Source organism: Myzus persicae, unplaced genomic scaffold (genome assembly GCF_001856785.1).
Source record: "Myzus persicae strain clone G006 unplaced genomic scaffold, MPER_G0061.0, whole genome shotgun sequence".
Taxonomy (NCBI): Eukaryota; Metazoa; Arthropoda; class Insecta; order Hemiptera; family Aphididae; genus Myzus; species Myzus persicae.
The window spans coordinates 188,215-212,079 of record NW_019101569.1 but is presented as its reverse complement, the minus strand read 5'-3'; the positions used below and the strand labels follow the sequence as shown (position 1 = coordinate 212,079).

General features: G+C 30.0%; 1 protein-coding gene across 2 annotated transcripts; it reads right to left on the bottom strand.

Annotated features, from left to right (window-relative positions):
* Positions 1-5,210: 5,210 nt before the first annotated feature.
* LOC111029658 (high mobility group protein I-like) lies at positions 5,211-9,819 on the bottom strand. Of its 2 annotated transcripts, none has more exons than XM_022308767.1 (4): positions 9,646-9,819; positions 6,314-6,415; positions 6,080-6,238; positions 5,211-6,006 (listed from the first exon to the last, which is right to left on the bottom strand). In XM_022308767.1, the coding sequence occupies exons 2-4, from the start codon at positions 6,374-6,376 to the stop codon at positions 5,893-5,895; spliced, it is 336 nt and encodes a 111-aa protein (XP_022164459.1). In that variant the 5' UTR covers positions 6,377-6,415; positions 9,646-9,819; the 3' UTR covers positions 5,211-5,892. The 2 variants fall into 2 exon arrangements, with proteins under 2 accessions (XP_022164459.1, XP_022164460.1); XM_022308768.1 differs by lacking the exon at positions 9,646-9,819 and adding an exon at positions 7,802-7,932.
* Positions 9,820-23,865: the final 14,046 nt, after the last annotated feature.

Here is a 23,865-nt window from a genome sequence, read left to right as displayed (position 1 = left end):
ATACTAGTTTTAATCTTTAATCATGTTTTTTTCAGCGATAATTGTTCAACCATTAGTTAATAACCTAATTAGTAACTATTTTGAAAATTGTTTTTAGTTTAAGAATCTGGAGGTTGTTCTGTGGTTGTACCTACCTAGACTGCATCAGTAACAAAGTTTTTCCTACATTGTTTTTTTAAAAAAAATTTTTGTTCTCTGAACTTCAGAATCTGAAGTGCGTTTTGCTTGCGGTCAACCACGTCCTCTTTCAATTTTTGTATTTAGGTATATAAAAAAAAAGGTAATTGTAAGTTCCCATATAATTTTTAACTTAACTGAGTTAAAAATAAAATTAGGATAAATATTAACTGAAAACATTTTAAAATGATTCAAATCAACAAAAAATTATTATATCTATTTGTTTTTTACATATATTATGTAGGTACATTACATATCTAACTTTAATTTATTGTAATGATTATTAATTTTCCAAAACACAATATTTCAAAAATAAATATCTTATTGATTGGTATATTATTATTTATAAATTATTGAAATAAAATAAACACATACCTTGGACCTACTGATCAATACCTAATAGTATAAACAATTTATAAAATAAAAATGAGCTGAGTTCTAGTAAATAAATAACTCGTCGTGACTAGTGAAGAAATATTACTTTCGGAAGGTATAAAGAGTACACATTATATTGTTTCCGTCAAAAAAGCTCCCACGTAAAAGAGCCCGTGGACCTCTCTCAATTAAATTTTTTGCATAAATAATAAGTTTAATTTTATACATTATTTTATTATAGTGAAGCTAAGTTGATAGAACTCTGATTTTTACTTTTTTCATTAATATAATTATGATTCATTTTTTTACATCAATAAGATATTTGATTAATCATTTGTTAATCAAATAACTACTAGATTTTCAGGTTAATGTATCTAAAGATTGTAGATTGCAGTCTCTATATAGTTGTAGCACAGAATAGATTAATTTAATCTATTCTGTGGTTGTAGCCCATTAAATGTTTTATTTTTATTTTTAAAACATGAATGATTGTAAGCGCCCACGTGAGGTGGGGACCCCAATTTTAGATTCTGGGTGGAACGATGAATGTATTGATTTTACAATGATGTGTATTTTTTTTTATTTTTTTTTTTGTGTTCTGTCATCACCTTTTAGGACAGTAAAACTGCTTCGATTTTCTTCAACAGCAACTTTTCTGATTGGAAAGTGAATGGTACTTTGGGGGGGTCAAAAGTAAAAATTTCCCAGTAGTTTTCAAAAGCGACGTGAAAAACGGGAATTTTTAATAAAATCGATTTTGGTTTTTGGTGTAACTCTAAAACAAATGGCCGTAGATACTTGAAAATTTCACTGAATGTTGATATTAGCATTTTCTAAACACGATATAATTTTGAAAATAATTTGACTCTTTTTGAAATGTTTACGGACATTGTCAATTGTCAATTTTCTTAGTTTTTTTTTCTATAAATACCAATAAAATTTTATTTGTTGGGCGAAAAAGCTTGAAAATTTAATACAATAAGGCTCCTGATATATTTTTATAATAGCAATTGTAAAATATTTAAAATACATAAGCACAATTTTTTTTTATAAGCATTTAAAATTCGAATTTTGACTCAGATATATTGGTATTAATATGTCTTAAACCAAGACTGACATACCGTCTCCACTCAGAATCGTTGTTTCTTATACAATGATATTGTATCATTGAATTCAAATTTAATTCCATCCATTATACAGTGACCCACTTGTAACCTACTGTACAGCAGAGCGACATTCACTTACCCGCTTTTTTTTTTCTTTAATTTTACTCAAATTAATTTTTTTTTAAACATTCTTTTAAGCAATGACCAGCTTTGGATAGGGCACCTCTAATTAACCAATCAAGTATAACCTAATTATTGTAAAGAATGTTACGGGCTTAAGAAAATCTAGATTGTAAACTGCAGTCTTTACAGTTTGTAAATCTGTATTTGTTCCCTATGCACTTAAAAGAAAAATTTTTTTATTCTTAAAATGCATTTGCCTGTGCGCGTCCATGCACCCCTTCCCATTTTTATTTTTTAAATTTAATTCTAGTTGATTTTTTTGCTAACGTTTTTTTGAACTTTGATAACCACCTACTAGCTAGTGTCTTCTAAATAATCATTGTTAAGTAAACTAATTAATTTGAATAGCATTTTTGGTTTAGGCATTTAGAGATTGTAAACTGCAGTCTTAAATGTTTTTTTTTAATATTAAAGAAAAAGCCTCGACAATGTGACCATTGGCTTGTTTTACATAATATGGTCGAAAATAATTTAAATTAAATTGTAAAATTTAAAGTCTTTCATAAATAAAATTATATTTTTGATGTATTCTTCGTCGGAGCACAGTGCTTCGTGATGGTGTTCAGATATATTGTGTTTTTGTTGGACCTCTTTCGTGTTTCTACATTCGGCGATGCTACGTTTGATCGAAGTTGAATATCCGCATGTGAGACATGTTTTTGGCGACTTTTTTCCATTTGGCCATGTGTGTGATGTGTATGACCTATTCTGAGGCGATTTAAAGCAACTTTGTCTCTTCTTTTGAGAGACATTGCCACATTGGGTTATTCCATTTTTCTGTTGTTCTTTTCATTTCGGTTAATTTAGTTTTGCCATTTATTTTTAATTTGGTTGTAGATCACTTTTTTATCTTTGTTAGATTTTATATTCCATAGGGTTCGTTGATTTGGGTTATTGGCTTTTTCCTTGGCAAGTATGTCCACTCTTTCATTACCAGTTATTCCTCAGTGTCCATGAATCCATGAAAAGATGATGTTATTGGAAAATATGTATTAGTCAAGTTGATTATTTCATTAATTTTAACATAATTGATATTACTAAGGCTAAAGTAAAAATAAAGTGCTCATGGAGTCCGTTAAAACTATGTACTTTTTTAATTCTTCAAATGCATTTGCGCCCGCAGCAGGGGCGTGCTCACGGGGGGGGGGATGAGGGTGTCATATCCCCCCCATGAACTTTTTTTTATGCGTAATTTATAGTTCTTCGATAGTTTCGGTTTACTCAGAAAAAAATAGTAGTGTGTAGGTAGTTAGTTCATCCTCCCCCCTCCATACGAAAAAGCTGAGCACGCCACTGGCCCGCAGGCTAATATTTGTCAATTTTGGAATTTTTGGGGATTAACATGGGTCAATCATATATTCATATTTCATTCTATGAGAAAAACTATTGTTTATACCTAACTTTTAATGAGTGAATTTGACCGATTTTTGATAGAAAATTTTTTTTTGCAAATTTGTATTTAATTCTAGGCCATTACTGCAAGTTTACTAAAAATTACACATGAAAACATGAAAACATTCTATTGTTTTTCTATTTAAATATTATTATTTTCCACCTGTCTTTCGCCAACGACCATACCACGTTGAATACACCAGTTCTCGTCCGATCACTGAAGTTAAGCAACGTCGGGCGTAGTTAGTACTTGGATGGGTGACCGCTTGGGAACACTACGTGCCGTTGGCATTTTTTTAACATTTTATATTTTAATTCTGAGCGAAACGAACCTTCTTGGGACACTAAAAATGTTTTGATTTTCTTCAACTGCATCTTTCCCGTTGAAAAGTAAAATTATTTGGTACTTTGGAGGGAAGGGTCAAAAGTAAAAAACTTCCAATTGTTTAAAAAAGTGTCAGCAAAAACTCAGAATCTTACGCAAAACCAGTTTTTGAAAAAATCAATTTTATGTTCTTTTATAACTCTGTATTCTCACTGAATATTCATATTTGCAATTTCTATGCACCACGCCACCACTTCTTTTCATCTTTTTTAGGAGTCAAGTTGTATCAGTTTATTTTTAATTATTGTCAACACACATTTTTTGGCTCGGTCAATAACTTTAAAACATAATACAACATTCCTCGTAAAGTCGTAAGTTGTTGTGAGTGGAAATTAAAAAAAAAGTTGAGCGTAAATCCACTAATCCACAATAATTTTATTGTTTTATCTATGAGCGTCTTAAGTTTGACAATGACGTTTTTTCTGCAAAAATTAAATACCTACTGTAGTATGTACTAATGGCTAATAGTAAAATAAATTTCTTCTATCACAATAACATACAGTTTAGGAGTTTACTCAGTAATATTATATGCTGAATTGCTGACAGTCTTCGCTCAAAATCGTTTTTCGTATACCTCAATGATTATTGAATTCAAATTTAGCACTTCCATTACACCATTACAGTTACTGTCTTAGTGTCTTGAGTATAGTCACTTGATGTACCTACAACCTAAATCAAAGCGTTTACCACTTAACCAATTTGCAAACATTAACCAGATACCCTCAAATTTAATTATCGAATCGATTTTTTCAACAACAAAAAATGTCTATAGAAACACATAAAATAAACATAAGAACTCATCGTTGAAAATCAATTGTTTCAGAATCTAAAAGTAAAATATCCATCATAAATATTAAGCTACCTAAGCCTAAGAAATGGAAATAATTTAATAATAATGAGTTGAATCTATGAGTTATGAGCACCAAATTAATACCAAAATTGCAAGGTTTTATATGTTTTTTTAAAAGATATTTAATTAAGACCACCAAAGTAATAGTTTTGACAAATTAATTTGAAAACTTTTTTTTGTCATATCAGATCTTGCTCCCTCCAACTGGCTACAGCAAATGGTTTTTCAAATTATTATGTATGGAAGAAAAGTGAATGACAGGATGGCCTTTTTAGCCTTTACCGAATAATTGAATCTTTGAATATTTTATATGATACACTAAACATCCACAATGACTTATACATTTTAAGGTAGCCTGTGAATGGTTTTCAATACATTTATGTTTAATAGTTCTAATATTATGTAACTACATCCCTATTTTTTTACATTATGTATTTCTTAAACTATTGTATTTTATGTTTCTATGAGCTTCTGTTAAACAATTCAGTTTTGAATACTCTAAGCTTTAATTTAAGCGTATATCATTACTGTTAAGTCATGTTATAACATAAAAATCATCCCAAAAATAATTAATATTCTAATGAATAATACTAAATTCACCCTAATCATGTAGTTAGTAAGCTTGATTCTGAACAGACATAATTATTAGGTAAATATACAGTATACTTAAGAGAAAGTACAATGAACTTTTTATTTTAACAAAATGTCATTTTTTGTTTATTATAACTAAAATTCACAGAAATTTTCATTAGTTGAATCAATTATAATTCTGAAATTATTTTATTATTTGCACAATATTTTCAGGTACAGTAGTCATTTTCAAATTTATATGCAAGTAAATAAGTACAAATCAATACAGTTAATCTATTAGACATGAAAGATTTTTTTTAAAAATATGTGTTTCTGTAATACATAAGTCTGTTGGTTAATGTAACGAAAGAGTAACTCCGAATGTATGCACCAAAAAATATTAAGACTGTTTGTTTGTTTTTATAGTATAAATATAATGGCAGAGATTAGACAATTGGAAAATGATAAAAAAAAAATAAATAAATATATGTATAAAAAGTAATCGAAATTACATTCAATAATTGTAGGGTAGGCTACTATTTATACATAATATTAAAATAAAATAAATCATATACATGACAAATGAAAAATTGGATTAACAATTGTACGGTTGACATAATATAAATGCTTTACAATTTCTTTTTCTTAAAATTTTTCATTTTGAAAAACAATATTTATAAATTGTCAATTCTTTTCACATTACGAAATAGAACAAAATAATTATAAACCTATTCTAAGCCTATATAAATTGTTCCGAAATCAATAAATTAAAAATTAAAATTATTCTTGATCCTTAATAAATAAATGTAAAATTAGTGGCGAAGTATATGGTATGAGATACAATTAATTTGAATTTAATCTTCATCCTCTACTTCTTCTTCTTCTTCTTCGTCATTATCTTCTGCAGATTCCTCCTTCTCTACCTTTTTTGATGGTGGTCTGCCTCGGCCTCTTCCCGATGATGGAGCCTGTAATATTAATAAATGTATTATTAAATATTTAAATGATTAGCACATATTATAAAATTTGTTTATAACTTACTTTAGCCTTCGTTTGACCTTTCTTTGGCCTTCCGCGACCTCTTTTGGCAGCTGGCTCACCATTTTCGCCTTCTTTTTCAATTTTCTTATCAGCTTTAGCTGGTACTTTGCTTGCTGGTCTGCCGCGTTTTTTAGTTTCTTTGGAGTCTTTGTCGTTTACCTACAAATTTACAATATATTTAGTTAATGATTGTCTAATACAAGTACAGATTATATAAGTCTTAACAGAACATACGTCATTCAGCTTTGGAGCTCTTCCACGATTCCTCTTCTCTGCAACAACTCCATCGTCAGACATAATGCTTATTTTTTGAATACAGGAAATGTAGTCAATATTCTGAAAAAAATATAATTAACACATCATTGAATAATAAATAGGAGGAAAGAGCAGTTTAAGAAAACAAATTAAAATTAGGTATCTGTTATTGTAAAAGTTGTCAACAGAGATAATATTTAATAGACTATCAAAATTGAAATTGAGTAGAGCTTACAAGATTGATATAAATTAGGATGATAAACCCATATTATGTTATAAGAGTTACAAACATGGTAAATTGTGTTCAGCAGAACTAATTTTGAATTTTACTCTATAATATAGTGAACTGAACAGTTATCAAACTTAAAGGTACGATTAGTTTCTATGTTAGTGAGTAGCTACATTGGTTCTTTACTATGTATTCATTTTATGTAAATCTAGCAAGCAAAATACTAAAACTTAAAAATGCTCATGCTTAATCTTTAAGGTAGGCAATGTGTATAAGTAAATACTTTTTTTTCTTATTTTATTTCAAATTTTACGTTTATATTAAATAAATCATAAATATAAAAAGGTAGATAGGCAAAGTAAATTACTAAAAAAGTGTATTAAAAAAAATGAATTGGGATTTATTCGATCTCCAACAATAAATTGTTATAACATTATTAACAAAAAAAAAAAACAGATGGGAGTTGTATAAATCTTTAAGCTGTGTAGTTTATACAATACCCGATTTTTCGGAGCGAAGTCCTTGACACCATCAGATCACCCACCTACCATTATAAACGAGTAACGACATAAACCTATAGTCAAGACTCGAGGTTAGCCTGCCGGGTTCATTGCATCTAGCGGGGAGCAGCTACTAATTACTATTTATATTATGTACTTGTCCGTTGGTAAAGGCCTAGGAACGCCGAGGAATAAATCAATAAAGCCGCCAATTTAATATACATACATGTAGGTACGTGTGGACTAAACATCTACAGACTACATTGTTTTATGACCACAATAAAACTAAACTAATAATTTTAAGCGGGTTATTAAAAACGCAGTACCATTATATATTACTTTACATTAATTTATCGGAAAAATAAAAATAAATCAAATATCTAAGAAAACAAAAAAATTGTTTCCCGATGCTAATTTCTAGAAATCGATGAATACAATACTGTACGTACGCGTCGCGTCGATCAATTAAGCTCCATCGAATTAAAAAATCAATAGACTTTGTCATTATTAACATTTTTTTTTTATTAAACCGATTGAACCGAATGACTACGAACGCTGCGTGTAAGTGATAACCCAGAAACGGAAACAAAGTAAAATATCGCCAAGTTCGATCAAAAGACGACCGCGACGTTTCGTTAAAATGAATTATACAAATATAGGACAACACAACAAGAAGGGTTCATCTAAAATAACAATATTATATAATTATTGCATTACTATATTACATTATTATATTACTTGTGTTCCAACACATTTAATTCTGATGAATCTCCCTGTGCCTCGATCGATACTCAATAAAATGTGATTGGATGGAATCGGAAAATAATTTATATCAAACGTAATAAAAACAACTACTACGACTTACAAGCCGTCGAGAGAGGAAAACACCAACGAATAGAGCCAGCAGAGGGTCGCGTTGTGAAATTTTTCGACCCTTACTCGGCGTATACATTCACCCCCACATCAACGGCGAGGGAGGAGCACATAAGGTTTTTTCGATTCCACACATTTGAGATTCTCTTCTCACCCCACCATCCACGGATATGTGAAACACGTAAGAATCGTTATATCGCACACTTGGTCATTCATCCACACTGCTTACTACAGAGGGGTGGGGGGTAATAATGTCTTTTCCCCCTTGAAAATATATTTTTTTTATAAGCGAAAACGGTCGGGTGACACTGCTGAGTGCTTGCCCATAACTGATAATCTCATGTCACTAATCATAAACTATCGAATTAGCATTATACTAACCTACTGTATAGGTTGTAAACAATTTAATGAAATAAAAGAAACAACCGAAGTGCATTAATATTTTTAGAATGAGACGTACCTCCTAATGATGAAATGTATATATTTTGTTTTCGACATGTTTATTTTAAGCTCGTAAAATCCACAATATTATATGGTGTTTACCTATTTATTAATTACATTTTATAGGTACTCTCAACACGTGCACAGTTAATCATATTATTATATTTATATTTATTTAATTGTTAACTGATATATACTATAAACTCATAAATATTACTATGACGTTTCGAGACTAGATCTCGATACAAACTATAGTTGCCTACAAACAAACATAATTGTTATTTTAAAAAATCAAAATAAGCTAAAAAAAAATGGGTGATGAAAGTAAAAGAAAAAAAATCTGAAACGGCAACGGACCCATCGTCAAAAATAAATCTCCAAGGGGGGAAAAAAACTAATTCGCCATCTCCTAATGTGGCGGACGAGGCAGGTAAGTTTAAATAAATTTCGACATCCCGCCCCCAAAAAATCAATACGCACACGTAGTCACACGGACATATTGTACTAATAAACGTTTACGGGGCGCGGGTTCCCTCCAGAAATCTGGTAGCTCGACAGCGACGGCGGCCGTTAAATTTTAAGTGCCGCCACCGCTGTCCCGACTGGATCGCGACGAACGCTCGCCGTACAGATGAAGCGGACAGGTTCGAGGATAGATCCAATTAATGAACAACCCCCCCCCCTCCCAATTGCGATCGAGGCATAAACAATAATAATAATAAAAATAACGGAGGAGAGTAAAGTTAAAAGAACGCACGGCCATTTTGATAGCTATGCGGCGGGTAGAGAAACAAAGGAAAATTGCGACACGCCAAGGAATAATAATAACAATAATGATAAATAAGAACAGCCGCCGCCCGAATCGGCGGTATTATTTCTATTTATCAGCGCGACAGCCGACAGGGAAACCGCGAAAACGGTATCACATCGGGCGCCGTCCAAATTAATAATTGTAAAATTAAAGTGCGCGCGCAATTACCGGCGGCGGTGGCGCGCACTTCGAGTGACGTCTATTGCCGCGGCAGCCGTAAAATAATAACAGCGAAATACCTACGCACGAATTTACGCAGTTTAAAATAATTTTCCTGGGCATATCATTGGGTAAAAAAAAGACCACAACGAAAAACACGAGATTGGATCGACGAGAGAGTAACTGGAAACAGAAAACAGAGCCGCGGCAATTTGGTGTAAACAAAAAAAAAACCCCCCGTAAAACATAATATTTAATTTAATTAAGAACTGTTAATAATCGTTATTCCATACGGTACCTGGAGACAGCAGCAGCGGCGGCTTCAGTGCGTCAAAGACGTACAAAAATTAATACAATTATTTGGAGCAAAACAAACAACCGGCGACGAGATGGGGAATGGACGACCTGAGAGTTGAGACGGACCAGGGAAAAGCGTATACACAATAAGGTACGCAAGGCGGCGGTTTGTGAATGGCAGTTATCCCGCCGCCGCCGCCGCCGTCGTTGTCGGCGGCGGGGTGCAGTGTCGCCACGGCCGACGCGCAAACGGTAAACCGCTCGGCGGTGACACTGCGCGACCGCGCGCGCACGTCAACGGTCTTTCTAAGCCGTACTCCACTTGAGTTTATTCTCGAGTTTACACTATTAAGTATTAACTTGTGTACGTATACAGGGTGATTCGCCAAGCATGCTCACCCCCGTTTTTCCTATGACAATGAATTTATTCAAATTCTGAATCGTGGAATTTTTAAGTATTAAGTGCCATATTTTTGATGACTTAGGTTTTTCACACCGCTTGAGGAGGAGTGTCTTGTGATGGAAATATAAATTTACTTTTCAAATGAGAACCAACCCCCCTTATTAGTGTATATCTTCTCGAAAGGTCTTACGTAGATGTACTGAACTCTATACATAGAGAGTTCAGTGCATAGATGACTGTTTTGAAAATTTTGATACTTCTAAATAAAATTGCAAACGAGCGGTTTCTGAGTTATTAGTGTGTACACCAGTTGCAGAGGATAAAAGTCCTCAAAAATTGTTTAAAAAAAATATAAAATAGATATATTACTGTATCTAGAAAATCTGAAGTAACACATTATTCTGCTAGAAAAATATTAATTCCTAAAATGTTCAAATCATTATAGATCCCAAGGAATCATTCAAACCCATTAACATGAACCAATTATTCTTATAGTTCACTAATTTAGGCAAATCAATAGCGTGAACTTGTTCAAGTTTCGACTAAGATATATAGGTAGGTACTTCAAAATTTTCAAAAAATTCATTTGATTAACAATTTACAGAAAAATGGTGATTCTCACTAAAATAATAAACATTATTGCCACGCAGAATACTCCTAAATTGATGTAAAAAAATCTGAGTACTTGAAAATATATGTCATAAGTCTTAAGCATACATATAAATTGTTTTTTAAAAGTAAAAATGGGGGTGAACATTTTTGGTGAATGATGAATCGCTCTGTATGATATTATTATTTTATTTTATTATAGGCCCCGCCATTTTGCCCATTTTCCCGCCTCGGACAGTAGCTGGCTAGTGGCTAGTAAGTTGGCGGGTGGGTTGCATCCACGGACGTATAATGTACTCTGTAGTTCTATACCTCGGTCATGGACGACGCCGCCACCGGGTGCCCGACCGGACCAAGGACAATTTATTATTTATTATATTCACGAATTGAGCCTGTGTGCGCGCGTCCCAGACAACAGCTACCCCCTCCGCAACCGTACTACTTCATCACGCCGTTTTATGTGGACATGTGGTGCGTTTCGGCGTTCGTCTGTGCAACATGGGCCTCACGCTAAATAATAATAATATATTATTATTCTATTGTTATTATTTTTTTTTCATTATTATTATTATTATTGTTATTATTATTGGGTATACGTCATTGCATATTTGCATTGCAGTTTTATTCGTGTTCGAATATGTTCTACCAAGTAGTATTATTTATCATTATTATAATAAATATAATTGTTATTTTATAATAAATAATAGACAACGCGCATATTAAATATAAACGACATTTATATAATAAATTATAATATAATTATAATATTACATTATATTTTGACGTATTGGATCTGGTCCTGGTGGCCGCGTATTTTAAAGAAGCCGCGACAATACATGTCTGTCTACAATGTATAAGCACACCAGCCTTCTTCGTGTGGGCTAGAGCGCTTCTTGTAGGTCCTTGATGGTCCTGTTCAAGAAGGTGGTAGAAACTAGAACCTCCTATTTTTAAAACAACAACCACTATCATTATGTGTGCACTTAGACTTAGGTAAGACATTCGATTTGATTTTGATTAGGACTTTCTGAAGTGTTTTCATTTAAATCATAATGGAATTAAATACATTAATGATTAATGTTATCATTCATCATTGCATCTATTATTGCATGGAAAATCGTTTGTTAACACAATAGTGTTGTTTGTTGTTGTTAGTTCAATTTCCAAATATAATATTGAAAAATGATTCAACCGTCTGTGAACGAAATAGATAAGTTCATGGATAGGTTTTCGTTAAAATAAAATCCTAACATTGTAACATTAATATTACAATTTTAAAAATTCGGCAAGTCTCTCTGCTGAATACTAATAATATACTAAACAGTAGGTTTCGGCTGTGAGTTACCCAACTATCGGTAATTTTTATTCTTCGCAAAATCGATCAATTTGTTATAATGCCAATCAGTTTATGTGTATATATATTATCACTATACCTCCTATACCTATTATACCTTAATATTAATCATAAATAAACTTTATTCGAGGTTATTTATAAAAAGCATAATTTAATTAATTATTATCTATGGTAATAATGTAGTATCTACAGTCATACCTATATTATTATATTATTAGAAAATAATGTAGACACGTAGATCTTAATATCTGCAGGTATACTTTTTCTTAAGTTTGTATAGTTTTTGCCTTTTGGAAAATGAATTTTTAAAAGTATGTATAACAATAATACTTTATTTATATTTTATTATCAAATTGATCTTTGTCCATTCTGAAGGTGTTGGTTTAAAGATCTAGGTGTTGTTCAAGTTTAAACTGTTTGAAGTTTAACACATAATTGTTTTAATTCTCTATATCAGATCACGCAGTTTTGTTCATAAAATGGCCTCAAATTCAAGTTTTTTTAAATTTCTACTTATTCATTATAGATATAGAATTATAGACTATTAAAAATATGTACAATTTTAAAATTGTTTGAAAGTATTGTACCTAGGCCCCCTTTTCGAACCTTTATATTATAGTGAGCTATTATTAAAAGACAATTATAATTATTAGAAAACAGGTAGGTACACTTAACAGTTAATACTGATACCACTCAGCGCAGATCTAAAGGGGCGGGGGCTAAGGAGCTTCCATCCCTTTGATAATGTTATGTATTATGCATTGATTTGTATAATAAATAGTGTATACACCTCAAAACCCATTAATTTAAAATATAAATAACAATGTTAATACTGTTACTTATCAAATCTATATTCTGTAGAATCTATTGATTATTATATCATCCATATATGTACTAAAATATTATAATTGTATTTTTTCTGAAAAAATGTCTTCTAAAAAAAAGACTCCTAGATCGGCATCTTTTAAGTACAGTAAACGCCGCTTATATCACTCACATATTGGAACCAACACTACAAGTGAGTCTTATTACCAATTGAATCTTATAGGCGAAGTGGGAAAAAAATACGAACATATAAATAAATTACCTATTAATTTTACTTTGCTACTTTTACATATTATTAAATAAATACAGTACATAAATATACAACAATAATTGCGATCAATTTGAAATGCGATACAATTTGTTGTACATACCTATATAATTTATGCTTTAGTTGCTAGTTTTGTGTAATTACAATACTTTTGCATAAGATATAAGTGTGCCCAAAACATTTCCAAAGAAGTTGCAATAAACATTTGCTTGGGTTTGGGACCACAAGTAAGCTCAATTAACTGATATTCTATGTTAGTAGAGTAGTAGACATGTAAACTCCCATTGTATTTTCTGTAAATAATGGCTGTTTAATCCATTTATAACTTATTCGAATTCGTTAATAATAATTTATTGTACTACTGTAGTACTGTATAAAAACATCAAAATATGGATATTACATTTTTGTCAAATGGCTAGCAATAAAAGAAGCTATTTTTATTTACCTAATTTTCTATTATTATCTATACTTATACTTTATAGTCAGTCTATATTCTATGATATTATAATATGAACCATTGGTTTTCAAGGGCTTGGGTGTTGGACGGCTTGCGCATTGGGTAAACTAAATATAGCTATATCACAGACAGCAGACACACTATGTTGACCAGTTATATAGAATTTGTTTATTGCTTTATGTTCTGCAATATACGATACATTTACTGTTTACATAACTAAGTGTACACTTTTAAGAAAGTTACGAGTAAGTAAAATATTGCAATTTAAAAATCGTCATATTCGCTTAAAAATTGGTCTCACCTATGTATTTAAATTTGATAATATTTCAAAAGCCAATTAATCACCATATATTCAGTTATATATACGGTTAACAGCACAAAATAGGTTGTACTGAACGCAAATTTCAAATTTGCTAAGTTGTTCATCAATATGACGTATTTTGTCAAGTAGACAACACATAGATATGGGTGGAGTATGCGACATATCCAGATCCTCATAAGCGGCTTAAAATTGAAATATAATATGAACATTTTCATTAATTAATAATTTACACCAATAACATATATAGGTACCCAGGTCCCAAGTATCAAACTAATTATTAATGGAAAAATAAACATAATACTCACATGAGTTATGAATGTTATGATTAATATCGTTTTAAAAAACAATTAAATTCCAAAAACAAATGTGTTTGGAAAATTAGTTATTTTGTTATCAAAATACGAAATAAATAAAGTAATATTTTTGAGTGCGACCTTCTAATACAGAATCTATTTTAGAACCTAATGCATAGTTGGTTGATGCTACATTGCTACATGAGGGGGCTCTGGGTTCTGGATCAACACTCACACTTTCAAAATCCTGGGTACGACACTTTGTGAGAATAACTTACGAAGAATCTTGTACTACATTTTCAAGCTTTAGCTATTAAAATTAAAAATTCAATATATTTTAAACTTCAAAATAATATTCAAATGTTCATTACTTATTTCAACGAATTTTGTCATAACTTAAACTTCAAACGATTATAAAAAAAACTATGCCTATAATATGTATTTTTGTTGTTTTTAAATCGGTTTAATAAGTACAACTTATGAGCATTTTGAAACGTTTCGACCTAGAATGTACCTACAAAAGACGTTTATTTAAATATTTGATAAACATTTCAACGGTTATATAATATTATGTTTTCCGTAATTTTTTTTTATTTTCCTGATTACTAAGAAATGTCATAGATTTGTTTACTTTTGACACCTGTGATGTACTTCAAGTACCAGCTAGATTCAACTGTCTACCAAAAACCACCCTCAAATCGGAAAAATATTTAATATCGAAAAAAAACTGTCCAGCAATCTTTGTTTGTCAGCAAATAAGGATGTTAATAAATTGGTATTTCGGAGAATCGGTTTTCCACGTATAGACAGTGTACCTTTAAAACCTATACTCACACTGCGACATCGGTTACACATTAACACCCTAAGGGCTAAGAGTATTACATACTTGCTGCAGCTGCCTTTTTTTAGTCCCGACCCAACCTCCTGTTTCAAAGCACTATATATAGTTGTTATATAATAAATGTATAATATAAGTTATAACTTTGCTTAGAAAATATTAAATATTACTGTATGAATGTATGATATAACACAAATAATATTCGGCTATGAGAACATTGATTAATGATTTATTTCTTACATAGAACATAATATAATATATCAAATCTATTAATTATTATTCATTATTATTGTATGGGTTATAAACAGTGTTCGATAATATTTGACGCAAATACGCAATCGTTGGTATTACGCTGTATAGTTGATTATTATCTCGTATTCTCGTGGCATACAGGCATATAATATTTAGGCTGCAAAGTTGTATGATAATTTTAAATTTATAAAAGAGTATTACCTTGATAAACCGTTCTATATCTTATTCTTATATACATTCTTTCAGAGGGTATTTACGGGTATCGATATCCTATAAACCAGTGAATGGATACATTCCGGTATAAATGTATAATAAACAATAAATATTAAATTCCGATCAATATAAATATAGTTTACGGATAATGAGACAAACACAACTTACTGTCTCACTAACTCTCATGCAGTCTCATATGCAAGATACTTTGTATCTATAAGACTATACCTCTATAATAGTTTATAATCTATATCAAATACTATAATGTAGTAATGTCTATAGGTCCAAATTTTAGGATGTTTTTGATTGAAATAAATCAATATTCAATCAATTTTTGAATTTTCAAATTGTTAAATAATAATAAAATAATACTTAAATATGAATAAGTTTGAAAATGTATTGTTCCATCATCCATCAACAGCAAAATATGCAAGAAACCTTCATATTATTATCATAAGCCATATTTGTATCGAACTATATTTTAAATAACCTAATTTCTCGCAAATATATTGATTGCAATTTACATTAAGTTCTGGCCCTGGACTATAGTTACTGTAACACATATAACACATTGTAGGTACACCGGGAGCTGAGCTCGATGAGCTTTGATCATATTATTATAAAATTATGTCTTAAAATATTATTAGGCTCTGTGGACGTGTCAAGGGAAAAAACCATATACTATACGTCTATACGACAAAAATTAAATATAAATGTACGTTTTGGTTCTATTATTTAAAATAAAAGTGTCATTGAAGAATAAATTGATAACATTTTTAATCAAGTTAAAACATGACCCAAAAAGTTTAAAATCGAACAAATATGCACTAAAAACAAAAATATGAAAAATAAAATTTCAAAACTTAACTTTGTGAAACCATGAAATGTATTTGTTTCGTATTTTGCTATTTTTGTGACTGAACATATCAAATATTCAAATATGCAAATGCTACAAGTCCTCTGCCCTAGTCATAACTTATAAGTAGCATATCTTTAATTATATGTTATGTATACATTTTACTATTTTAGTGATATTTATTTATTTGTTCCATGCTTCTTGCCGTTAAAATTTTCGCCATATTGAGTTTAAATCATAAAAACAGCAATGAAAAGAAAACAATAAGCATATAATATTATCTATGTAATGTTTATTGTTAATTCACCCTCGTGTTCTCGTTAAGCCGAAGCTTGCAGTCTATAGTGAGTGAATATATATATATATATATATATATTATTGGAGGGTTAGAGTTGTTGCAATAATTTTATCGAGGGGGGTTGAAAAACGTTATTTACATACGTAGAAATAAAAATGTTAACAATGAAAACCGTTAAACTGTATAAAAATCAAATTGCTATATGTATTATATTTTACAAATTTAAAATATGATTCAATTTAATTAAATTCAAACAAAAAACGAAATCGTACGGTTTTTGTACATTTTTTAATAAAATACAAAACAAATAACCAGATGTCCAAATTACAATAAAATATAATATTTTATATTATAAAATTATTAATATGACGTGTCTAGTCTCTAGTGTCTACTGTGTGTCTACTGTATGTACATATCATACTACTATATAAAATAGAACCCCCTTTTTTGTATGTACGCGCATAACTCAAAAAGTAAACAACAGATTTTAGTACAGTTTTCACTAATCAATAGGTCTAGATTCAGGAGAGGTTTTAATATACAATTTACTCGTATAACTTGATTAATAAAATAAAAAAATTATTTGTGCCATATCTCTTGCGCAGTGCCACTTTTATAAGATTTCAAAGACAGTGTCTCGAGTTTGAACCACGGTATTAGTAGGCACTTAATTTTTGCATGTTCTTCCGCTTTTTACTTAGCTAATAGTTTTCACTCAACGATTATTATATCGGTTATATGGCGTAATCTTAGTTTTGTTTGTAGGATCATAATAACAGAGTTATTCAGTATACAGATAACACATTAATTATCGTTGTAGAGACTAGAGGTGCCTCGAAACGCGCATGGTGTGGGGGAACTGCTGTGCGTATGTTTTTGATGTCTAATTTTCTGGACCTAATTGAAAATGTTTACCCAGATTTATCTAATATTTTGACTAAAACGTCAATTTGGTTTCAAGAAAGGGCAATATTGTCACCATCTAACGATCAAGTCAGTAGAATAATCAATAAATGACAATACTGTTAAAATGCAATGCACCAACAAAAGTGTACTATTCCGTTGACACTGTTTTAGATACAGAGGAGGTGATACATTATCCAACTGAATTTTTAAATTCTTTATCTCCTTCAGGAACTCCACACACAAATTAATTCTAAAGGTAAGTTCTCCTATAATTTTACTCCGTAACTTAAGTCCACCGAAATTATGAAACGGTACAAGATAACAAATAAAATCTTTAAAAAGCTATTTGCTTGAGTGTATAATCCTTACTGGCTGTGGCGCTGAGGAAATGATCTTGGTTCCTAGAATACCAATGATACCAACCAGTTTGCCATTCCAGTTCAAACAGCTCCAATTTCCCGTGAAATTAAGCTTTGTAATGAGTAATGACTATTAATAAGGCACAAGGTCTAACATTAAACGTTGCAGGTTTAGACTTAATCGTAAAGTATTTTTCCCGTGGTCGATTGTACGTAGCTCTGTCACGTGTCACATTCAAACAAAATCTATTTGTGCTGGCCTCAGAAGGCGAGACACTTAACGTGGTGTATCTAGAAATATTTAATGCTTAATTAATGCTAAGACAAATTGATATAATTGACAAAAAATAAAAATCATACGTCATAACATAACGAAACAAATATATTCCACACTTATATATAAAATGATACTAAAAAAATTAATCAAATTAAATATCTGATATAATTCATATCAAACTTTTCACATATTCCTAAACATATATAAATGTACTGAAATCTAGCAATAGCAAAGCATTGCCGGGTCAGCTAGTATACTATAAACATATATATTATATATACCTTTAAAAGAACATTTCCACATTCTTCTTTTTTTCTTACTGTGAAATGTTATTAAATATTAAATAGTGCGACTGCATTAATAAATTTTTCAGACGAAAATATTAGAAATATTGCGAGCATTTGCACGAATTAATTGCCAATCAAGCACTTAAAGAAAATACAATTAAATACAAATAACAAAACATACTGTCAAACTAAACATAATTATACTTAAAATTGTCATAAAAAATGTTCTAGATATAACATACAAAAAATTTGGTAGTTGATATTATAATATACTAATATAGCAATAGTGAATATAGTAATGCTAATAACCTACATTTGAATTTGTGTGATGATTAAATGTAAATCATTTACATCATATACCGCATGAATACTGAATAACAACTGTTCTGATTTCAAACGAAACAATATGGAGTTTCGAGGCGTACTTTGTTAGTTGGGCAACACATTACAACATTACATATTAACATTAATAATAAATATTATATTATATAGGCGAGTAGTGTATATAAGCGTGCGCCGAAATTAATTTCGGGGGGTGCCGGGTGCCTACAATATTTTTGGGCTCTCTTGTACATATTAACCAGTGGTACCTACTACCTATATTATAATTACTAGTACCAAGTTATATAATTCCTTGGATATAAATATGTAATATCTATTTTTAAGATGATTGCAGTGTTTATTTATTATTTGCGTACTTTTATAGTTAATAAACATAATATCTAGCTGTTTTAATCATAATAAACTATTCCATCGTGGAAATAAAAAATATTTTACGTTTTATTACTTTTTTATAACGAAACATGATTTATTTTTTACCACATATTTTCGAAAAAACGCCATTTTATTATAATAACATCAATTAAAATACGTCGGACACTTGTACAGAAACACATTTCAGAGGACTGGGATGTACTCATCAAGTTTCCGATGGATGATGGATCGAAAGGAGAGAACGGCACACACGAATTCGTTATTTCTACATTACCAATACAATAATACCATAGAACAATAATAATACTATTGTTTTTTTTAATCGATTAATTTATGTAGATATGAGGTACCTGTTATCAAACTTAATATGTTGAGTGTCTCGTAGTATTTGACGCGTTGCCCGGAATCATCCGTATGAAATTGTTCACTCAATACATCGATCGTCTGCGTATATTGACGTCGTCCTCCAGTGCAATACAAATTACGGTTGTTTTTTCGCTACCTAATACCTACGACCTACCATGGCTAAATAACTATTTATTTACTAGTTATTTAGCCATGGTACCTACCTACTTGTTAGTTGTTATTGTTATCGTTTTCTAGTATTTGAATGATTATTAATATACGATAATAAGATGCACAAATATATTACACCTATATAGCAATGATCATTGTGTATACGAATTATTAAGGAATAATATAATAATTATGAATTAAATTCCTTGTGGGTAGTATTATTTTCGTTTATAAATCAGAAAAATAATTACGAAAATGATATATATATGTATTGACATTAATAACTGTAAACTGTGTATTATAAGCATAATGCATGTCTATATAATATAATAATAACAATTGATGTAAACATAAGCCATCGTTGCGGCGTTGTCATCGCTATCGACGATTTCCTAAGAAACATAAAAATACTTTGCTAAAAATAATCGAAAACAAAATCCGAATACAAAAATATAAGTTCCACCCAATAACCACATATACAATTGAAACGGAGCCTCCCATCGTGCTTTACCCATAGATAACATATCAGCGTATAGGAACCATAAATAATAAAGATATCTATTATCTATGGCTTTACCGAATAACAAAATCATGATTCTTACAAGATACAATTGCGCTTTTATAATATTATGTGACAGGGTGGTCACAACGAGGCTAGCGGCATCAGTTAGGTTAGGTTTGGTTACTATATACTATAAAATATGTAGTATAATAATATTTAATAATACGTTCCTAAATATCCTATTAGTACCTGTATTGGCTAAATTATATTATAATATTACGGCATAACTTATGTTTTTTCAAAGCTTCTTTCCTTTATTTGGTACCTACTACCTATATTTAACACTGATGTCTGATGTCATAGTAGTACATATATATTTTTCGTCATTACTATACCTACATTTAAGATGCTGTGCTGAGCGACGAATGTATTGATTTAACAGTAATGTGTACTTTTTTTTTTCTGTGTATGCGATAAGTAGTTTGCTTTGGTTTTCAACAACAGTATCTTTTCCGATGAGAAAGTGGATGTAGTTGGAGCATTCAGGAGGTAAAAATTTTAAATTCCCAGTATTTTTCAAAATTGCCGGAAAAAAACAAAACAAAATTAAGGCATAATGGGTATTCTTACGCAAAATCGACTTTGGTTTTTGGTGAAACTCTAAAAAAAATTACCTCAGATAAATGACATTTTCACTGAATATTAATTATACTAGCATTTTCTATTATACACCACTCAATTTTCAAAATATTTTAATCCATGTTGACTGTTGAGCTTATTATAGGCATAAGGAGTTTTCGATCATTATTTGTTTTTTTTAAATTAATGTCTATAAAAATTTTTTTGCTGTGTCAAAAATCTTGAAAATGTAGTACAAGGTCATTCGTAAGTTGATGTTAGTGGAAATAAAAAAAAAATTCACAATAATTTTTTTAAGCATTTGAAGTTCAAATTTTGATAAAATTTGTAAGAATCAAGACAATTTTCAAATTACTTTGAAATAGAAATTTATAAAATATTTTCTTTTTATATCTAAGATTTTAAAATTGTATGAAGATTCCTCAGAAGTTTGTTTACCTTCATCAAAAAAAAAAATGTCTACCGGAAAGTTCAAATGTTTGCAACATTGGATTTGGATATTCGCTTAATTTCTCCTAAAGGCTCCTGGTATATTGTTACAATAGCAGTTGAAAATATTAAAAATACATAGGCACAATTTTTTTTTCATAAAATATACCTAATTATTAATATAAAGGCAGATGGAGAACGGTCCGTTTCGCTCAGAATCGTTTTTCGTATACTGCAATGATTTTATATCATTGAATTCAAATTTAACACATCCATTCTAGTGACATTCTATTATTATATTTTAGACATTTAATGAGAGTGTTATCCACTTACCCATTTTTCAGTTTTAACTACCTTTAACGTTTATAGTAAATATAGACTCTATAGCGGTATATTGAATATGCATTCAAGTTTATAACTCGTCCCATATGCTAACACCATCCTACAATCTATAAAATCTTTGTTCAATAAGTGTTTCCATAATGATTATATTTTAGTTCACAGGACATAGGTATATAAACGCTAATGATGAGACAGATATTTTTTTAGAACTTATTATAATTATTTATGTATAGTATAATAGTATACTAATATATAGATACTTAAGGCCAAAACGTGTGTGTTGTGTATACTCATGAACTAGGTACATACATGATACATATTAGGTATATTTACCCAGAAGAGGATTATTATATTAAGTATTAAAACTCTGGGCCGATGTACTTGGATTACAAATTATTTAATAATATTTAAATGAGTGTCTACCTTGTTTTTTATACATAATACTCCGATACTCGTATCACGATTTTGGATGTCATTGTGGCTTCACTTTAACTTATCAGTAGTACACATTAGTTCACTTATCCGTCAACATTTGTTTGAAAATGTTTTAATACCTGTTTTATATTCTAAATGGAGCGATGAATAGATTGACTTTATAGTGGTGATAAAAAAAAAAAGTGACTGTCATCACTTTTTGAGGCATTAAAATTGCTTAGATTTCTTAATTTATTATCTATTTTGATAGAAAAGTGAATCTAGCTGGTAATTTGAGTGGTTATAATAATAAGTGCTCACCAGTTAAACGTATTTTACGAACCTACAGGTTTGGTTAGGCGAAAAAATAAAACCAAGTCAGAAAACTGAAAATTAAATTATAAAACAAAAAACTAATACGGCAGCGCTATAGAACGACAAAACTAAACGACAGAAGCGAGTGAATTTTCATGATACACACAATTACGACGCCGATAGATGGCGCTAGCATTATCGTTCAAACGATTTGTTGTAGTTAGTAAATATACAAATTCAATATTTGGTAATGAAATTTTCAATTTGAGCATTGAATATTTTTATAATTGTTAATATTTCATTTGCCTGTATAGGTAAATACTAATAATTGCCATCCAGTAGTCAGGCTATCAGAGTCGCCTATCACCTATATGGATGTATAGATGTATAATAACAAAATTGAAAATACTTAAATACTAATAAGCTATTACTACCTGCAAAAGCAATAAAGAAAATACGGCATCTATATTACAACTGTTATCAAAATTTAAACTTATTTCAGCCTTTCCAAATTTATACTTGACTTATAAAGCATTATATACCATTCCTGTCACATCTGCTGCTGCTGGACGCACATTTTCAAAAGTTAAAATTAAGTCTCGGTTAAGATCCAAAATGTCCCAATTAAGGCTAGAAAGTCTCCTATTATTAAACTGTGAAACTCATAAAAATATAGACTTAAATCAAGCCCTAAACGAATTAGCTACATCATTATTTTTAATTAATTCTTTAGAACACACAGAAGTTGTAACAATAATTAATGCATCTGAATTGTTTAATTATTAGTTGTGTTCTGTGGTAAAAAATGTTGTTTTTATTTAATTTATTTCTACAGATTTTTTATAACTATACTGTATTATTTACATATTTTTTATTTATTATGATATCGTTTAGCTATCTAATTCTACTCTCAATTGAGGATTTATTGTATTTTTTCTTTTTTATAAATGTTTAACAACATTGGCGTATATCGGTTAAAATTGTTGTCATATCCCTTTTATCTTTTAGTTCCCGAAATTATTCAATCATTATTAGAAACATTTTAAAAACTAGAGAATAGAAAAATGTCTATACCTACATAGTATGCACATATTTTTTTCTTTTCATAAATATTATACATTTTTTTTTTTAGGAATACTGCTATGTGTAGTGGCTAATTATAGAGCACATCAATTAAGGAACTCGCAAGGTGAATAATTCAATAATACTAATAATTAATTATTAATCCAACAGCGATAATTCCAATTGTATTGATGTGAACAACTGCACCTTCAAATAATTCATTGTCACAATGTATACACGTTTTATAATGTTCAATATTTATACATAAATAAAATGATACCCAGGTTATAAAAATATTTATGTTTCTTTCATTTTTCAAGTATAGTTAAGTTCAAAAACCAAAATTTTAAATATAGATTATATACTATATAGATTTATTATATTTTGTTTAAAGAGTATCTAGTTATCTACTATCTTTAGAGGTATCTATAATAGTTTGAACAATTTCTTCAATAAACTGATTGTAGATGA

Excerpts from the sequence above, each read along its gene's own strand:
- LOC111029658 (XM_022308767.1), bottom strand. The coding sequence starts at position 6,376 with ATGTCTGACGATGGAGTTGTTGCAGAGAAGAGGAATCGTGGAAGAGCT. Across the intron at positions 6,239-6,313 it reads GAGCTCCAAAGCTGAATGAC|GTAAACGACAAAGACTCCAA; the intron begins GTATGTTCTGTT and ends GTAAATTTGTAG. Across the intron at positions 6,007-6,079 it reads AAGGTCAAACGAAGGCTAAA|GCTCCATCATCGGGAAGAGG; the intron begins GTAAGTTATAAA and ends TTAATATTACAG.